Genomic DNA, 17,587 nt, shown 5'->3' on the forward strand with positions numbered 1-17,587 from the left:
ACATCCAAACCTCAGGCTCATGGGGGAAACATTGTAAGGCGGTTTCACAGTACCCAGGTTTGATGTTTCTGCCGTAGTAAAGGTGTAGTTGGCCTTTCTGGGGCTGAGAGTCATGTTCTTCCACAAGACTGTCAAATTACTACTCATTTTCTACTGTACCTTCTCTTAGGACCTTACTTTCTTTTTACTTACTAACTTCAATGCTTCATGGGAAAGAGCTGACAGTGAAGGTGAAAATGGTCAGTCGATGTCATTGGGACCTGCTCTGTCTTTTCCTCCATAAGACCAGTCCTCTGATGCAGAAAGATTTCCCTGCACTGGGAATAAGAAAAGGAGCTCACTGTCCTCAAATTGAAGAGACCTGCACACTGGGCTCTGCTCACTTGCTTCCATCGGTCTCAAGGCTGGTTGTTTCTTTCTCTCTGAGCATCTGCACTCCAAGAAGGCATGAACTTTTTCTTTCACTTCCTTTCTTCTATGGGTGATGATCTGACATCACTCTGAGAAGGAGGCTGAAGGTCACTGAATATAAACACTGTCACTCCTCGCTGGCTGAGGCAGAAAGGCAGGGGGTTGGCTGAGCAACCAGGGGGTCTGGAGGAAGGAGATGCAAACCAGAATGCCAAGGTCTCAGGTGCCACACGTGTGCTTGAGGGCTCGGTGTCTCTGTGCCTTTACATACTGAAGGCACCGTGGAGGACGCATTTCCTCTGGAGTCACCCTTAACCATCTGCCACTCTTAGGAGGATGAAAGGTAGGAGTTCAGTTGGCAATGGAAGTTGTAAAGGGAAAGAAGGCCATTCGGGGTGGGCTGAGGGCGGCGGGTGCTCACACGGGTGTCCGCCCGCGCGTCCGTGAGCGGAAAGGAGAAGCCTGCTGGAGTGTGATAAAAAGCCCAGGGGTCAAACTGTGCAAGCCATGGGGAAAGGGAAAGGGGTGGGGGGCTCAGGCTGCAGTCCAAGGAGGGCAGGTCTCTTGCAGTGAACCACCCCAGGGCTGAAGGGCGGCTGTGGTGGCCAGGTGGGCTAGTAGGCGGGGGTAGAGGCACCCAAACGCCTTGATCCTCTGCCCATCCTTCTGCCCAGAAAAACGAAACAGGCTTGCGAGATGACTTCCTCACTCAGTGCTTAAGTGTCCAAGGATGAAAATGTGTTGAAATCCTCTCTCTCTCTCTCTCTCTCTCGGTTTGGGAAAAAAGAGCTAAGGACTGAGGAAGATGGTTCAACACAGGCTACGTCTGCTTCCAGGGCCTTTTGACTTGTCTGGCCGCCACCTTCTCATTGCTTTCGGCCCGAGCTGTGTCTCGGGGTGGAAGCCGGGCGGCTGTGCGCTGGGGATGCTCTTACATAACCGCCCGCCGCGTCCTGCTTCCTCGCGCGCTCCTGCACCGCCGGCTGGGAGAGCCGGGGGCCGCGATGGAGTCAGGGCCGCTGCTGCGGGGCCGGGGCCGTCCCCGCGGGGAGCGGACCGCGAGGAGCCGCGGGAGGAGGGCGCGAAATGCGGCGGGGGAGGTGAAGGTCAGTGGGTGTGAAACGCCGGATCCACACCCCCCTCCTCCCCTGTCCCCTCCTTCCCTTCCTCTCCGTCCCCCTCTGACGTCTGGAGCTGGCAGCTCGGCCGGTTCCGCATTCCCGACCCCTCCCCGCCGCCCAGGGGCCGCTATATAGCCGGGGCTGATGCAACCCGTCCCGCCGCCCGCCACAGCCTGCGGGAGGGACGCTCGGCGGCCGCGACGGGGGGGCGCTGGCGGCGGCGGACGCTGCAGCGGCGGCGGGGCTGGCGCCGCGGCGGCTCCCGGGCCGGGACGGGCCTGGGCACCGGGCGGAGCTCCGCGGCCGGGCGGCAGCGGCGCTGAGCGGGCACGGCGCCTGCAGCCGGGTCCCGGTCCCGGGGGCGCAGCCTCCGCCCTCGGCTTCTGCTCGGTGGGTGCGAGGGCACGCGCTGGGGGCGCCGGGCCGGGCTGGGTGGGGCGCGCTGGCCGCGGGCACCTGGGACTGCCGCCCCCGCGCGGGCGGAGAGCGCCGGGCCCCGAAACCCGAGCCCCGCGGGGAGGCTCCCGCAGCTCCGGGACTCCGCGCTGCCCCGGAGGGGGACGCTGCAGTCCGGGCCCCTCCCGCCAAGGGTCCGCGAGCCGGTGGCTTCCCTTTGGTTCCCACCCTGGGACGGGAGGCTCCGTCCGCTCCCGGGGCAGCCGAGGCTCTCTCTCCGTCTCCCTCCCGTGCTCTCCTCCCCCGTCCGTTTGCAGGGAGGTGCTCTCCTTGCGCCGCGGGGAAGGCGGGTGAGTGGGGGAGAAAACTGCCCGGGGAGATGAGCCGCGGGGTGGAGATGGAGGGTGAAAGGCCAGGGAAGTGCAGGGTGCTGGTGGTGGAGGGATGACAGGGACCTGCTGGCAAGTCTTGCCCGCCCCAACCCCGTCGCAGGGAGGAAGCACGGCCCCCTGAGGACCTGGAGGAAGGCACTGAGAAGGGCTGGGGCTCTCCATACAATGAAGAGGGCTTCTCTCAGGGCCATTGCTCCGGGATTCCCCTTCTGGGAGGGGGTCTCGGGGTGGCTGGGTCCCCTTTGGTCTCCCCCAGCTCTCAAGCCAGGTTACATAAGGAGGCCAGCCGGCTCCTCTAGGTAACGAGCCCAGACGGCTGTCTTCTGCCCCCCCCCAACCAAAAGGAGCCTGAGCGGCTGTGGACCCCTGACCCTGCGGTTGCAGACCCGGTTTTGCCTGGGTCAGTGGTGGGGTAGGGGGGACAGGGAGGCCTCCGCACCTCTGCAGGGATGGATGGGCCATCCCTGCGGTTGGAGATGGAGAGGCTGGTAAAAGAGGAGCTCAACTGACCCCTCGGGTCAGCTCCCGTAGCAAAATTGCCTGACCCTTGCACTGGGCCTCTCCCCCCCACCTCCCCCCCATCCAGGGCATTGGGCTGTGGCTGACCACATGTGCTCAGGGCAGCTGGGCTCAGGTTTGCCTCTCTAAAAAGGGCTTGCAGACTGTGTGGGTGTGTGTTCCCAGGTTCAAATCTTCGTGGACTCCTCAGGGTCTTAGTTTGAGGAACTGTGAGAAACTGAAGCTTTGAACCATGCTTGGGTGCCTGCTTGTCCTTTAAGGCCTTGCAGTGAACTGTGTTCACATGTTATCTCCCTTCCCCCCAACCTCCCTTCCCTGAGGGTTTTTTAAAACACCTCCCACTGTTTTCATCTTTCCAGCCAATCTGGCTGCAGTTTGGATGGACGCCTTATCTTCCGTTGCAGGTTTCTAGGGGAGAGTTTAACTAGGTATCAGGTGTGAGCAGGGCTCTGATTTTATATAAACCTGACGACCAGGGAAGAGAAGCAAGATCTATTCTCGTGCCTCTGGCTGGTTAAGGTTTTGCCTTGTTTAAAACAGGGAGGACGGATTTCTCAAAGACTCTACTGTTTCCCTTCTACTTTGGCTTTGGTTCAGAGTTGCAGGCAGCTCCAGAATTTTCCTGAAGAGCTGGGCGCTGTGAGATCTGAAGGGCAGCTGGAAGGCATGGATGTGGAGGCTTCTGACTTTTCTCCTGGGTGGGCTGCAGCCACCTCCAAGGAGATGTGTTGGTAACTGGTAACAGTGTCCCCTAAGGAAGAATCTGGACAAGGATCTCTCCACTCACTCGCCACCTGGCTTTTGCAGCTACCACCTGTTTGCAGGATGTGTGGGCATCTTTTCCAACCTGCAGAAAACTCGGCAGAAGGCTGAGAAGGGCTAGGCTCTCCAGGCCTTGTTTGTCATGGGGCTGCTGGTGTTGCGACTGTCCCTCGCACAAGTGTCTCTGTTTCCAGCTCTGTTCTGGAAGAAAGGGGCCAGTGCAGACTCTAGGTTGGCCTGCTCTGTATTCATTCAGCCCCAGCTCAACTTGAGCGATCAGAGCCAGGGCTGAGGGCAAGCTACATTCTTTTCTGCTTTTCTGCTGCAGGATGCAGTTTGCTTTTTTACCATGTGAATGAATTATGTTGGAAACCGAAATGGGAGGAAGGGAAAAATAGAGTGAGTGTATATGGGTATGTGTGTGTGCATACCCTATATAGGCAGGGGGAGAGCAGCGGGCACATTATTTTTCCATTTTCCTTTAATTAAGGCTCTGTGGAGGTGTGTTTGAAAACAGAGGGTCTCCTATGCCTTTGAGGAGGGTGAGAACACTGTTTTGGCTGCGTCCTGGGCCATATGCAGTGTATGGTGGCCAATGAAACTGGGCCTGGCTCAATCTGTTGCTTGTCTTGGCAGTCGGTTCTGTGGCTTGTGTTACCAGCTCTGGAACTTACAGGCTGCCAAGCTCCGTGTGCCTGTGTGTGTGCACATACGTGTGTGTGCACGCTCGCTCTTGTGCGTGGGTGTATGGTTTGGCCTCCCAAAGCTTAGCGGAGACAAACGCGTTAGCGACCCCCGGTTGGAATTTTCAGCCTGTGTTTCTTTACACTAATCGCTGCAGGGGGCCCGGCCAGAGCCCACCATTCTGGGGTTTTTTCAGTCTGTTTTCTTGCTGCAGCCTTTGGGATTCCATTTGTGGAGCTCCATTTCCAAAGCTTTAACTGGCCAATGGCGTATTTTTTAAAAAGGGCCAAAGGATCGGTCACATTCTGTGTGTGTGTCTGTATTATGTATGATGCTATGAACTCCTGGCACCAAGGAACAGAGATGGGGTGAGGTGGGAAGAGAGTCTAGGAGTCTGGCCTGCCGGCAGTTCTTTCCCAGCATATTCTCGCTGCTCAGGATAAGGATCCTGGCAGAAATGACTTACTGTGTTTTTATTGAGCACCTACATTAGGCAGGGGAGAACGCTGTGTTTACAGGCAGGGCTTGTCAAAAGCATTTCCCTGGTCTCCAGGAAAGAACATTTCTTGGGGAGAGGTTCCAGTTTCTTCTATGGCTGGGATGGCTATGCAGGGATCAGGTTGTGTCATGGCTTCTCCTGACACCCACCACATCGCATTCTCTTATGAAGATCTGAGGAGTGACTCCTTCTAAGCAGTGCAGGGTTACAGTGGATTGAAGGACACAGGAGATGCTGGCGCTCTGCTTCTGGAGGCGGGCGTGGAAACCCAGCCAGCTGGGAGTGCCCTGTTGCCAGTGATCTGTGCAGTTGTCTTCTGGCCTGTGAGATGGAGGAGGACTTAGGAGAAACTGAGGCAGAGGGCAGGTGCTGGGTCTCATTTCTGCACCTTTGTACCCAGCCCTGATCTGCCACCTGTTGTTTCTCTTCTGCAATAACTGCGTGGATGCAGGATGGTCCTGCCTCCTTGAGATTTAGAGTTGGAAAGTGGGAGAGCAGAGAATTCTCTGGGCTGGATCTCCAGAGAATCCTCCGGGGATCCTCCTCATGGCCATAGGAACGGGAGACCGGTGTTAGATGGGAACTGGGAACTGTGCAGAAGGGACCTGGAGGGGTCATCAAGCACTAGTGTTGCTCCAAGAAGGAAGGCCCTTGAAGCTACGCTGACTTCACACTCACCAAGTGCAGGTGCTGCTCCAGGTGCTTTCCAAGTATTAACGAATTTAATCTTCTTTTTAGCCTTACAGGGCAAATAATGTTATTAGTCCCATTTTGCAGCTGAGGAAAGTGAGGCACAGAGAGTCTCGGGAACTTGCCCAAGGTCACACAGCTAGTAGGGGCAGAGCTAGGATTCACACCCAGATGATCTGGCTCTGGAGTTTCCACTTTAACCTGCCTCACTCTCCTGCCTGCAGAGCTGAGCCAGCCATCGGAGATGGTCTTTTGCTGCTTGCCCTTTTCTCCATCTCGGAGCTTTCACCATCCTTTTGCTCCCTGCCTCCTGGATCTCCTTGTCTTTTGGAGGCTGGGTGACCTGCATCATTTCAGATTCCAGGAGAGAGGTCATCCCAGGTGATTCCTTCGCTCCAAGAACAGATTTGGTGTTTAATTCTCCAAGATTCATGATAGTTAGTACTATGCTCTGTGATGACTGGTCTGGCACCTTTCTGCCCTCTCTGCCCCCCGGCCCCTGCCATGGACTGCTGCCCTTCACATCTTTCTCCTGGGAATCTTCCCAGGTTCCAGCTCCCAAGACCTCCCACCCGTTGATTTCAGTTGCCAGTTACTTGCTCTTGACTTCCAACCCCACTAGTGCTCCTGGGGCCTGACCCTATGAACTCCCTTGCTCCTTGACCTGCCCTCACTCACCTCCACTTTCTTGTAGCTCCAAGCCTTGCAGCCTTAGGCTATCTGCACTCATTTGCACACCCATTCCTGCCTCCTGATGCCAGCCCAGGCCAGCTGTTTGCCTGGAGGGGAGCAAACCTTCTCAAAGAGACCCAGGGATTTTAGAGCCTTCCTTAAACTTTTTTTCCTATGGACGGACAGAAAGTTCATGATGCAGATCCTAACTTTCTCTTGATCTGTCTTTAAAAAAGAAAACCTATCTTTGCCATTCTAGATGAAGATGCCAATTACTGGGCACTTTCTAATATGAGTAGCCTTTTACGATTTTGACACTTCAAAGCAAGACTATTGTTTATTTATAGATACTCCCATTGAAGAATATGATAATATCTTAGATTTACATACAGTAAACAAGAGAAGAAAATAAGATGGAAAAACTTAAGTTTTTAAGTTATCTCTTCATTCTTTTGGCTGAAATGACTTCATCTTAATATCTCCCAACAGGGCCCATTTTCTGGACTTGAAGTGTTTTGTGACTTTTTTTTCTACTTGTACAAGGCAGCATCCCAAATCGTGTGCCTACAAGTCCCTGAGGAAGTCAGGCTAGAGAGATACAGATATCAGATTTTTTCTTTAGGTTCTTTTCCCTCGGATCCACCTGGTCCCTGTTTCTTTCAAGCTGCCTCTCAGGAAGCTGCATCAAACCACCCCGAATCTTAGTCTCAGCAGCAGCTTAGGGGCCACTTGTGACCTCCAGAATGCTTTCTGTCTTATTCATGCCTTGCTTGTCAGTCTCATCTTTGATCTGCGCATTACCCAGTTTTTCTTCATCGGCTGTTTTCCAAGTTGTTCCTGGTCAGTGTCCTGAATTGCCAGTCTTTTTTTGAATTTATTATTTATATTTATTTAAAAAAAATTTTTTTTGAGGTACGCGGGCCTCTCACTGTTGTGGCCTCTCCTGTTTCGGAGCACAGGCTCCGGACGTGCAGGCTCAGCGGCCATGGCTCACGGGCCCAGCCGCTCCACGGCATATGGGATCTTCCTGGACCGGGACACGAACCCGCGTCCCCTGCATCAGCAGGTGGACTCTCAACCACTGCGCCACCAGGGAAGCCCTAAATTAATTTTTATACGGCAGGTTCTTATTAGTTACCTATTTTATACATATTAGTGTATATATGTCAATCCCAATCTCCCAAATCATCCCACCACCACCCCCCTCCCCGCTTTCCCCCCTTGGTGTCCATTTGTTTGTTCTCTACATCTATGTCTCTATTTCTGCCTTGCAAACTGGTTCACCTGTACCATTTTTCTAGATTCCACATATATGCGTTAATATACGAAAATTTTCTCTTTCTGACTTTCTTCACTCTGTGTGACAGTCTCTAGGTCCATCCACGTCTCTACAAATGATCCAGTTTCATTCCTTTTTATGGCTGAGTAATATTCCATTGTATATATGTACCACATCTTCTTTATCCATTCGTCTGTTGTGGGCATTTAGGTTGCTTGCATGACCTGGCTATGGTAATAGTGCTGCAGTGAACATTGGGGTGCCAAAGTCTTTTTGGATTCTACGCCTGTCTTTTGAAGCACAGGCACTATTTGCCGATATGGGTCTTCTGCCAGTGTATAGTGTTTGCTCTTTATTTGTGCATCCCAGTTACTAATGGAGACGTGGAGGGTGTTTATCTTCCTTATGTTGTGTGTACTTCTCTTTCTCCCACTAAATTGCTTCTGTATGGAACAACCAGTGTGGGAGATGATTTCACATCTTGTCATCTTTCCTCTGTCTTCCTTGAAGTGGGTAAATTCCTCCTGGCTGTTATTGGTTCCCTGCCACCCGCCCCCCCGCCTTTTATAGATTCCTAAATCACATCAAATTGTTTTATTTTTCGAAGCACCCAAGTTGCCTTTCAGCCTTGGCTCATCAGTCAGCTCCTTCCAGTTAATGGGGATCCAGTTATGAAAGGCAGCTGCTTTAGCTCCTCCATCTTCGGCCCCCCACCCCCGGAGCCCTTTAGGATGACTTCTCGCTGGTGAATGTCAGCTGTTGTGGTTGTCTCCTAGGAATGGCATGTGTTAAGGACTTTGTGGTTTGTATCTGAGCAGTTAGGGGCACCCTTGAGAGGAAAGGCAGGAGAGGGGATTTTTTGCTTCTGCAGAGGAAAACCTGGTGCCTAATTCCCTGGGTGAGGCTCGTCAGTGGGACAGGTTCACAGGGGAGCAGGAATGGTAAGAATTCATGGGGCTGCAGCTCCCAGTGGGTTCTCGCTCTGGCAGGGGGGTTCTCACAGTAGCAGAGAATTCATTATATTTTGGGATCATTTGTTAGTGTCTCATTTATACCTTCTGTTTGAAAATAAACAGAAGCTGCAAGCCGAGCCTATCATTCCCGGAACAGAGTGGGGTCTGGCTTCCATCTCCTGAGATGGCTCTGGCGGGGAAACATACAGAAGCCTCTGGAGGATTTTTCTTGGGGTCTACCGTGGGAACGAATAATCTGGAGGTGGATAACAAGCATATAAACTTCCAGAGACACATCCTTACCCTACTCACTGAATTTTGCTCCGCCATGAATTTATCATTCGTTTCTTCGTTCATTCATTTGTCAAGTGTTTGTTGATTATCCTTTCTGCGCCGGAAACGTGCATGCCTCACCCCTTGAAATCACCCCTCCACTCGCTAAGTGGCCACATGGCACATTTTGCCACACATGGATGGGTCCTTACAGTATCGGGAGGTCCTGGGGCTTCTGACCAAGGAGGGGATTTTGCACTATATTTTTGCTTTGCTCCATACCTGAGGCGTGATGCCTCTCTCCCCTGGTAGGACTTTGTGTCCAGATGAAACACCAGGCATAGGACATTTCAAGCTTCCCATCTCCTGTCCATTTTGACTAGCTCAGTTAAACATCCTTCCTGGGGTTGCTGACTCCTTGTAGCATCAGTTCAGGTCTAGAAGGGGGAGTTTTGTAGGATTTTTTCCCCTCTTCTGAGGAAAAGGTATGAGTTTCCTTTGTCAGTTTGGCTCAGGTAGCCTGAAATCACCCCCCTCCGCTCCCCCCCCCCCCCCCCCACCGCTTGCCAAACATCCGCATGGCTGGGTCCAGGCATCATTTCGCAGCAGAGGAGTGAGTCCTTACACTGGCCCCTTTCTTATTCTCCCTGGAGGAGTTCCGGGGAGACAAGTAGCTCATCCACCATGCCCCAGAGCAGCCTCCTGGCGTGGCAGCCTGCAGCCCTCTCTGCATTGCAGGCCTGGCTCCAGAGGGTGGAGGGAGTGACTTTCTCACTGAAAGTGGTCTGACGGACATCACATCTTCTCTGTCTTGCCAGATGCACCCCTTTCTATGGGAAGAGAGAGTGAAGATAGAAAGATAGGTCAAAGCTTCTCCCCCAGGATTTCCAAGACAGATGAAGTTTTAATTTTATAGCCCTGTGCAGCGAGGCAGGAAGGGGGAGAAATGATTTTTTTTTTTTTTAAATTTTTGACTGCGTTGGTCTTCGTTGCCGCACGCGGGCTTTCTCTAGTTGCGGCGAGCGGGGGCTACTCTTCATTGCTGTGCGCGTGCTTCTCACTGTGGTGGCTTCTCTTGTTGTGGAGCACAGGCTCTAGGCTCACGGGCTTCAGTAGTTACAGCACGTGAACTCAGTAGTTGTGGCACACGGGCTCAGTAGTTGTGGGTCACGGGCTCTAGAGCACAGGCTCAGTAGCTGTGGCGCACGGGCTTAGCTGCTCCGCGGCATGTGGGATCTTCCCAGACCAGGGCTCGAACTCGTGTCTCCTGCATTGGCAGGCGGATTCTTAACCACTGCGCCACCAGGGAAGCCCAAGAAATGATTTTTTTTTCCTTAGGGTTAGAATCCAGAGGCAGTTTTGTACTGAAATGCTACTTATAAGGCTGTTTAGAAGCCAGCACTGTGCACAACTGACCTCTAGTGTTCTCAGTGCCGCTTGGCTCCTAGTAGGTGGTTGACAATTGGATGGACGGATGGATGGATGGATAGGTAGGAGCCCTGTAAGTGGCCAGAAAGTCTGGCTTTATTAGCAGACAAGCTTTCTTCCCTGCCATCTGTGCCTTGAAGGGATAGTTTCTTACCCATGAGCTTCCCCCAGTGAAAAGAAGGAAGAAGAATTCCCTTAGTGTTGACCTGTCTACTTTATGTCTTTCTTTCATGCCTGAATCTGCCTTCCTTTGCAAACCTTCTGGGTCTGGTGGAGCTGGAATATGTGTTTGCTTTGAAAGTGAAGAGCCTGTGGAGGACTTTTCTCGTACTGGGCTCCACTGGGGAAGCACATGCTAATTAATTCCATCTCCCGTGCCGCAGTCTCTTCCTCATAGATGCCAGATGCACACACTCACACACACATTCACTGTTAACTTAGATCTGCTTCATCTCGTATTCAGGGTGTCTTAACAAGTATGCGGAATGGGATGTGTGATTTGAGGGGAAGCACCATGACAGCCCCAAAATAGCTCCCTCTTAAACAGGTGCAAAGGTGCTCGAGATGCCTCCATTCTGATCCATTCTCTTCGGAGGCAGCGTGTTGCAGTCTAGATCCAGCTCCTCCAGTTTTAACTGTGTACAGTCTGGAGCGAGTTCTTTTGTCTAAGCCTTGGCTTCTTCCTCCGTGTCATGGTCTCTGACCCAGTCTTATGGGACTGATGGAAGGATTACCGCAGTGCCCAGCCCATAGCAAATGCTGAATCAGTGTGGCCTGTGATTGGGTTAAGCATTGCCTAAGTGCCAACAATAACCTTGGTGTGAATTAACTGATCAAGTTTCCCTCAATAACAGAATGGACTTAAGGGCAGGAAGAGCACCTTAAGGTGGGGAAGGGGTTTAGGGGGACATTGGTGAAAGAAAGGGTGGGGTCCTGGTGAGACACAGGGACTTAAACCCCTCATGGAACCTCTCACCCGGCTGACAGTGCCTGTCCTGCTCTTCTCCTGTCCACTCCAGGCTGGACTGCCGCTCCTCCTGCTATGATGCCTGGGCAGATCCCAGACCCTTCCATGACTGCGGGCTCTCTGCCAGGGCTCGGCCCCCTAACCGGACTCCCCAGCTCGGCTCTGACTGCAGAGGAGCTGAAATACGCCGACATCCGCAACATTGGGGCCATGATTGCCCCTTTGCACTTCCTGGAGGTGAAACTGGGCAAGAGGCCCCAACCCGTGAAGAGTGAGGTGAGTGAGCCTTGTTCCCCCAGGGCAGGATCCTGGGGGGAGGGTAGGACGCCTGGATTAGTGTCCTAGGTCTAGCCCTAAACTCACCCTGTGACCTAAGCCTTGCTGTTTAACATGGGGTCTGAGGACCAGTAGCATCCATGTCAGTAACATCTTGAGGTTGTTAGACGTGCAGGATCTCAGGCCCCACCCCAGACTGTCGGAATCCGAATCTGCGGTTTAACAAGCTCCCCTGGGGTACTCAGGGCCACGTTAGCGTTTGAGAGGCACTGGGCTAGGGCAGGATGCCCAACCTGTCTCTGGTTCTTTGAGGGGCAAGGGAAGAGTGATTACTAATAAAAGTATTGAGTAATAACATTTGGCCATCTCTCTGGGGTGCTGGGGGTGGGGTCAGGGGAGATAATGGGAATGTGCACATGCTTTGAAAAGTATATAAGGCAATGCCAATATTGGGTTAGCTTTAACAATTATTATCATTAGTCACATCATTGTCTCTATTGCTCTTGGCCCCAGGCTGGAGCTGAAAGCAGGAACTTGGAGGAGGGGTGGTGTGGGCTCCCTTCCCAAGCGGCTGCCAGCGCTGGACTTGGCCTCAGTTGCCCGGCACCATCTGCCTTAGCTGGTGTTTGCAGAGGACCCACGCGTGGAGCACGCCCTCCTCGGGTCCCTTGGAGCTGCAGTGCTCGTGAGCCGTACTTGTAGAAGAGTAGCTTTTCCCTGGGGACCCGGGAGAAGCAGAAGTCCCCAGCGTGGGTGAGCATCAGTACTGGGCACGCCCCCGGTCACTTCCCCAGGGCTGGTGATTTGTCCAAAGGCCTGCCCCAGTGAGGTCCCCAGCAGGGCCGTTTCTTCAGAGGCCAGACAGAGTAGCTGCCCGCCCGGAAGGGAGAAGGAGCCGGTGGTGGGAGCTGGAGAGCTGGAGAGGCGGCTGGGCCAGAGGCCTGGGGGGAGGCAGCTGAACGTAGGTGCTGGGCCGCCCTGCGGGGAGGGAGCATTCACAGACAGAGGTGCGCCCGGCTGGGGGCTCATCCTGTAGGATGGAGCTCACAGGGCTGGACTTCCCAGAAAGGGGGACTCTTAGTGGAGAAAGGTGTCTGGGTACCAGCAGGGGGGGAGTTGGGTATTTTCATGCCATTCCTGCTCTGCCCTCCCTCTCCCCATAAGTACCGTAAAAATTGCACAGAAGGGCTGCTGGGGAGCTCGGCCGGGGGTGGTACACTGGCTGTTGGCGGGCCGGATGTGGCTCTCAGGTGTGTTTTGTTTGGCCTGCGCGGTGTTTTAAAAGAAGCTGGAACCAACATTTCACTTGAAAATTTGGATTTTAATCTTTGATTACAAAGCGGGAAGATGTGGCCACACCGTGCCCTGTTCTGGCACGGCCAGGAGCGGGGGACCGCTTCACTTCTTTGCTCTCTCCAGTCTCCCACAGGCCCGGCGCCTCCCTGTTCCTCTCGATTTTGCTTACGCTGTCAGTTTTGCTTTTGTTGCCGCCGGCTGCCTTCGTTTACCTTGGGCCACGTGGCCCCTACTGTAGACATTTATGCTGGAGACACCTGGATTAGGTGCCCTGTAGATGCCCACTAAAGACGGTTGATTACAAGATGAGAGTTGACGGGTAATTATATTCTTCTGAATTGATTTTGTCAATGAGCGTGCTGTGGATAGCACTTCCTGGCTTAGTTAGTGCTCTGTGTTCTTTGTGGAGAGCCCTTATCTTTGGTCTTGTGCTATTTTGCCTTCCCAGGCCCAGAACTTGAAAGCATTCATTTCTGGGTCATTCCATAGTATTTAAAACCAGTAGCTGAGCAGGGGCACTGAGGCTGTGGGGTTGATGAGGGGCCGGTGCTTTGGTCTCTGAGATCTGCCTGGAGGCAGGGGCTGAGTTACCACCTCCCCGCTCCGCAAAAGGCACCAGCTTTCTTTCTTTCTTTCTTCCTTCCTTTCTTTCTTTCTTTTTGAAAAGGCCTTTATTTGGATTGGGTATTTTTACATTTCACAGCCTCCCCCAAATTGGTGACATATGCCCTGTACCTGACAGTGACGTGCTGTCCTCCCAAACACACACCATGCAGGCTGTGAAAATAACAAGCCATTTTTAGGGCATATTTGCATGTCCCCTCCCTCGCTGTCAGACTGCAGCGTAGTGGGTGCTGGCTTGGCGTGGAGTAAGGTCAGCCCTGCACTGGGAACCGACCTCCGATGTTCTGGGTCAGACCCAAGATGGGTGGGGGTTCATTCTGAGAGCAACTGAAAGATAAAGGGGGTTGGGAGAGAAACTTGCAGCTGGAGAACCTTATGTCCCGAAGATTTATTTGCATACTGCACACTGCCTTTGGTGGATTTTCACACTGGCATTTTGGACTAGTAAAACTTTCTTGAATAATAATAAGATACGAGCTCACATTTATTAAACGTTTAATATGTAGCAGGCCCTGTGCTAAGGGCTCAACATGTAGAGTCTTGTGTATTCCTTACCTGATCCTGGTGATCTGGTTCTCCCCATTTTAAGGAAGAGGAATTTGGGAATTCCCTGGTGGTCCAGTGGTTAGGACTCAGCTCTTTCACTGCCGTGGCCCGGGTTCAATCCCTGGTCAGGGAACTGAGATCCCGCAAGCCACGTGGCACGGCCAAAAATAATAATAATAAAATTAAAAAATTGAAAAATAAATAAAAAAATAAAGAAGAGGAATTTGAGGTCCAGGGAGGAGGAGGTCAAGCCACTCGGGGTCGCACGGCTGGAAGGTGGCAGAGCTGGGCCCCGCGTGGGCAAGACGGTGCTGCTGGGATAGCGGTGTGCACCAGGCACAGTGCTGGGTGCTCTCTGTGCAGCATCTTGTTGAACTCGCATGAGAACCCTTTTGAGGTCATTATTATTGCTGTTGTTATTGTTATGTCCACATTGTGGATGCAGTCAACAAGCCTTGGGGACATCCAAGGTCACGCAGCTGCGAAACGAGGCCAGGCAGTCTGACTTTTCAGCCAAAGCTTAAACCTTATGCTATGCTGCCTCCTGTGCTCCCTGCCAGACGTCCAGGCCTCTCATCAGTACTCTATTGGGCTGGGGAAGCCGGATGAACCTGGCCCCAGAATCCTCCATCATTTTGATGACACGCCCAGATTAACGCTGAGCCCGTCAGTTCTGCAGCCGTATCATCTCCCAGGCCCCCGGAGAGAGGATGGGCCGGGCCGCTGTGCAGGCAGCTCTGTCCCAGCTGGCTCTTGGACTGTCCGCCTTATGGAGGCCAGCAGCCTCTTGGGCCATGTCCAAATACATGAAGCAGTTGGGTAAAAGAAAATCAGAGGAATTAAGTTAAAGGACGGGTTTTGTAAATGATGAAATGCTTTGTGCTGATGTTTTTATTGGCTTGGCCAAAAAGTTCGTTCGGGTTTTTCCGTAGGATGTTACGAAAAACCTGAACGAACTTTTTGGCCAACCCAATATTATAGGGTTGTCACATCACGTTAAACTATTTTTGTGGAGGTGCTTCCCCGCAGTCCATTTGTCCAACAGATACATGCTAAGCACCTACCATGTGCCAAGCACCGGGCCAGACACTGGGAACTGAACCATAAGCAAAGTCGACAAAGTCCACCTTCTCTTGGACTATGTACTGGAGTGGGGATATCCAAAAATAAGCAAATTCATATACAATATAAAAGGCCAGGTAGTGGTCAGTGTCGTGAAGAAAAGCTAAGAAAACCAAGTGGATGGGAAGTGGCCAGACTGCTCGTTGTGAGGGTTGGCTAGGGAATCTGGGCATGTTATATTGGGATTTTTAGAGCTGATGCTTCTCTCTCTCTCTTTGTTCTTCTTTCCTTTTCAATACTCCTTTTCAAGACAGCTTTGCTCTCTGGCTTTCTCCAGAGCTTTCCTTCCTTCCTCCACTTTTTGTTCTGCAGCCCCTTGAGCTGGAGTCCTCCACCAAGCACTCTCTGTTGTCCTGGAGATCTCGGCCCTTCCTGGGTGGGTCATCTCCGAGTGGGCTGCAGTGGCCATGCCCTGCCTCTGGGCCTGGAATGCATTTCCAGTAGTGGCGGAGGGAGGCCAGAAGCCCCGCCCTTGTGTGTGTGCACGTGCGCGCGCAAGCACGCATACACACACGCAGAGCAAGCAATGACCTAACAACCTGCTGGATGGGACCCCTCACCCTCTGTGTCACTCTGCAGTGCTCTAGAGGGGACTCAAGTTCAAGAGAGTCTGGATGACCTTTTAAGAAAGAGATTGCAAACTGTCATTCCATGGGCAGGAGTCAGCCTACAGATGAATCTTGTTTGGCCCTCACAGTGTGGTTTTTTTTTTGTTTCTTCTTCTTTTTTTTTATTGAATGAGTTGCTATATTTAAAAGCCAGGAAATGTGGACTTTTTGGCTTCTTTAAAAAACCCAGAATATCTGGGCACTCTAGACCCACACCCTTACATGCAACGAGAAGCTGGAGCTGAGCTCACTGTATTGGCATGTGGTCCTCATTTCTCCGCAGTCCCCACCGCCTCCTGTTGCCTTTCCCAGCCCGTTTCACAATGCCTATTGTCACCAGCCGGCTTTTGAGTTTGTGTCCTGTGCTTAGGTCCCAAGGATGGGGACTACATCTTCCATTCCTTTTTACTTCCACCAGTCGGTGGACAGTGCCTGGCCTGTAGACCGTTTAACACATGCTTGTTGGTTTGAACATTAATTAGCTGTGTCAACTTGGCAAGTCACTTACACTTTCCATCCCTTGGTTTCTATATCTCCCAATTCTCACCTCCAAGCATTTGTCCCTTTCTTTTTCTATTTCTGAACATAAGCGACTTCAGGCCAAAGACAAGAGGACACAATGAAAATCAAACCAACCATTCCCAAACTTGGTTGATCATCAAAACCACTTGGCAAACTTCTTATGAATCCAGATTTCCAGACCCAACCTTGGGCCCATGAACTCAGAATCTCAGAGGGCAGAGTCCAGGGAATCTGTGTTTTTAGTAGGCCCAGAGAGTACTTGGCTACATTTGGGAACCTGACTTTATCTGTTTGTACTTCTTGTTCTCTTCTGATCCCTATCAGGGAGGCTTCTGAGGGTGTCCCCTTGAGGAATCAGTGTGTGCATTCCATCGTGGATTCTGTCTCTCCAGCACATCCTGCATGTAGCGACAAGATCCTTCTCCTCTCCTCTTGAGAACAGGAGAGGAGACTTAGCTGTTCGTGGATTTCACATTGGCCATCTCCCAACTTCTCCAGGGGCCCTAGAGAATATTTAGAAGGCTTTCACCTTTGGAAGAAGTGGGACTTTGAATCCATGAACTACAGTGTGGTCTTGGAAGGTGTGCTCACCCTAGGAGTTTGCTCACCAAAAAGACCAAAATGTTCATCCATGTTTAGCCTGAGCATAAAGTTTCCCCAAACCAGCTGATGTGCTGGGTAAATGTTGGCATAAGCATGCTTATGTTTTTAGTGATTTAAAACATAAAGGCAGCCCACTGACATTTTTTTAGCAAGCCTTGCATAATTGGTTTTTAATTTGTGGCTCTTTGGAATAGCATTGGCCATCTTCCCTCTGACTCAGACACTTTTTCTGTCTCATACTTGCTTGGCAGAGAGATCCAATCTGTCCCTTCTTGGAATAGAGTCTCCCAACTCATCTTTGAAATCCTAAATTTCCACTTTAGTTCCGTCACTTTGTTAGCACATTTTCCAAAGCTGTTAGCTTTTTTTTTTTTTATCTTTAATCATGTAATTTGAGGGCAAACGAGTGATAGCTAAAGGCAACCATGCGTGTGTTTAACTCTGGTCCCTGTGGTATTGAGTCTTATTTGATACCATACCCTGAGCATTCACGAGGGTTCCAAATCTCTTATTTAACATCACAGGTTGGTCACACCCGCTGTTGTCCTAGCACTGGGTTCCTTGGAGAGGTGGTCGTAGGGACATGGCTGGATCTGTATGTTCTCAGCAGAAATCAGACACTTCTGAAAAGTTCAAGGAGTCCCATGCTGCCTTCTTACATCTCTGTTTTAAGATGGGGATAATGATAGCACCTACCTTCTAGTGCTGCTGTGATAATTAAGTGAACTAATGCAGGTAAAGAAGGGCTTTACATATGCCTGGCACTTAATAAGATACACAACAAATGTAAGACATGATTGTGATTACTTTTCATATGTGTGGATCAGGCAAGTTAGTGGTTTTTTTTTTTTGCGGTATGCGGGCCTCTCACTGTTGTGGCCTCTCCCGTTGCGGAGCACAGGCTCCGGACGCGCAGGCTCAGCGGCCATGGCTCACGGGCCCAG

At 51.9% G+C, this 17,587-nt stretch overlaps 1 protein-coding gene across 3 annotated transcripts in view; it reads left to right on the forward strand.

Moving 5' to 3' along the window:
• The first annotated feature begins 624 nt into the window (after window positions 1-624).
• Window positions 625-17,587, forward strand: part of JDP2 (Jun dimerization protein 2) — a 41,807-nt gene continuing 24,844 nt past the window's right edge. Inside the window, exons 1-2 of one of the 3 annotated variants that reach the window (XM_027120070.1) lie at window positions 625-754; window positions 11,099-11,322. In XM_027120070.1, the coding sequence (XP_026975871.1) occupies window positions 748-754; window positions 11,099-11,322 (231 nt within the window). In that variant the 5' untranslated portion in view covers window positions 625-747. Of the gene's footprint in view, window positions 755-1,661; window positions 1,923-11,098; window positions 11,323-17,587 lie in introns of those variants that run through there. The other 2 variants (XM_027120071.1, XM_027120069.1) reach the window with 2 other exon arrangements.

The sequence above is a fragment of the Aethalodelphis obliquidens genome, unplaced genomic scaffold, assembly GCF_003676395.1.
Source record: "Aethalodelphis obliquidens isolate GAN/ISIS:26980383/991018 unplaced genomic scaffold, ASM367639v1 scaffold21, whole genome shotgun sequence".
NCBI classification, from domain to species: domain Eukaryota; kingdom Metazoa; phylum Chordata; class Mammalia; order Artiodactyla; family Delphinidae; genus Aethalodelphis; species Aethalodelphis obliquidens.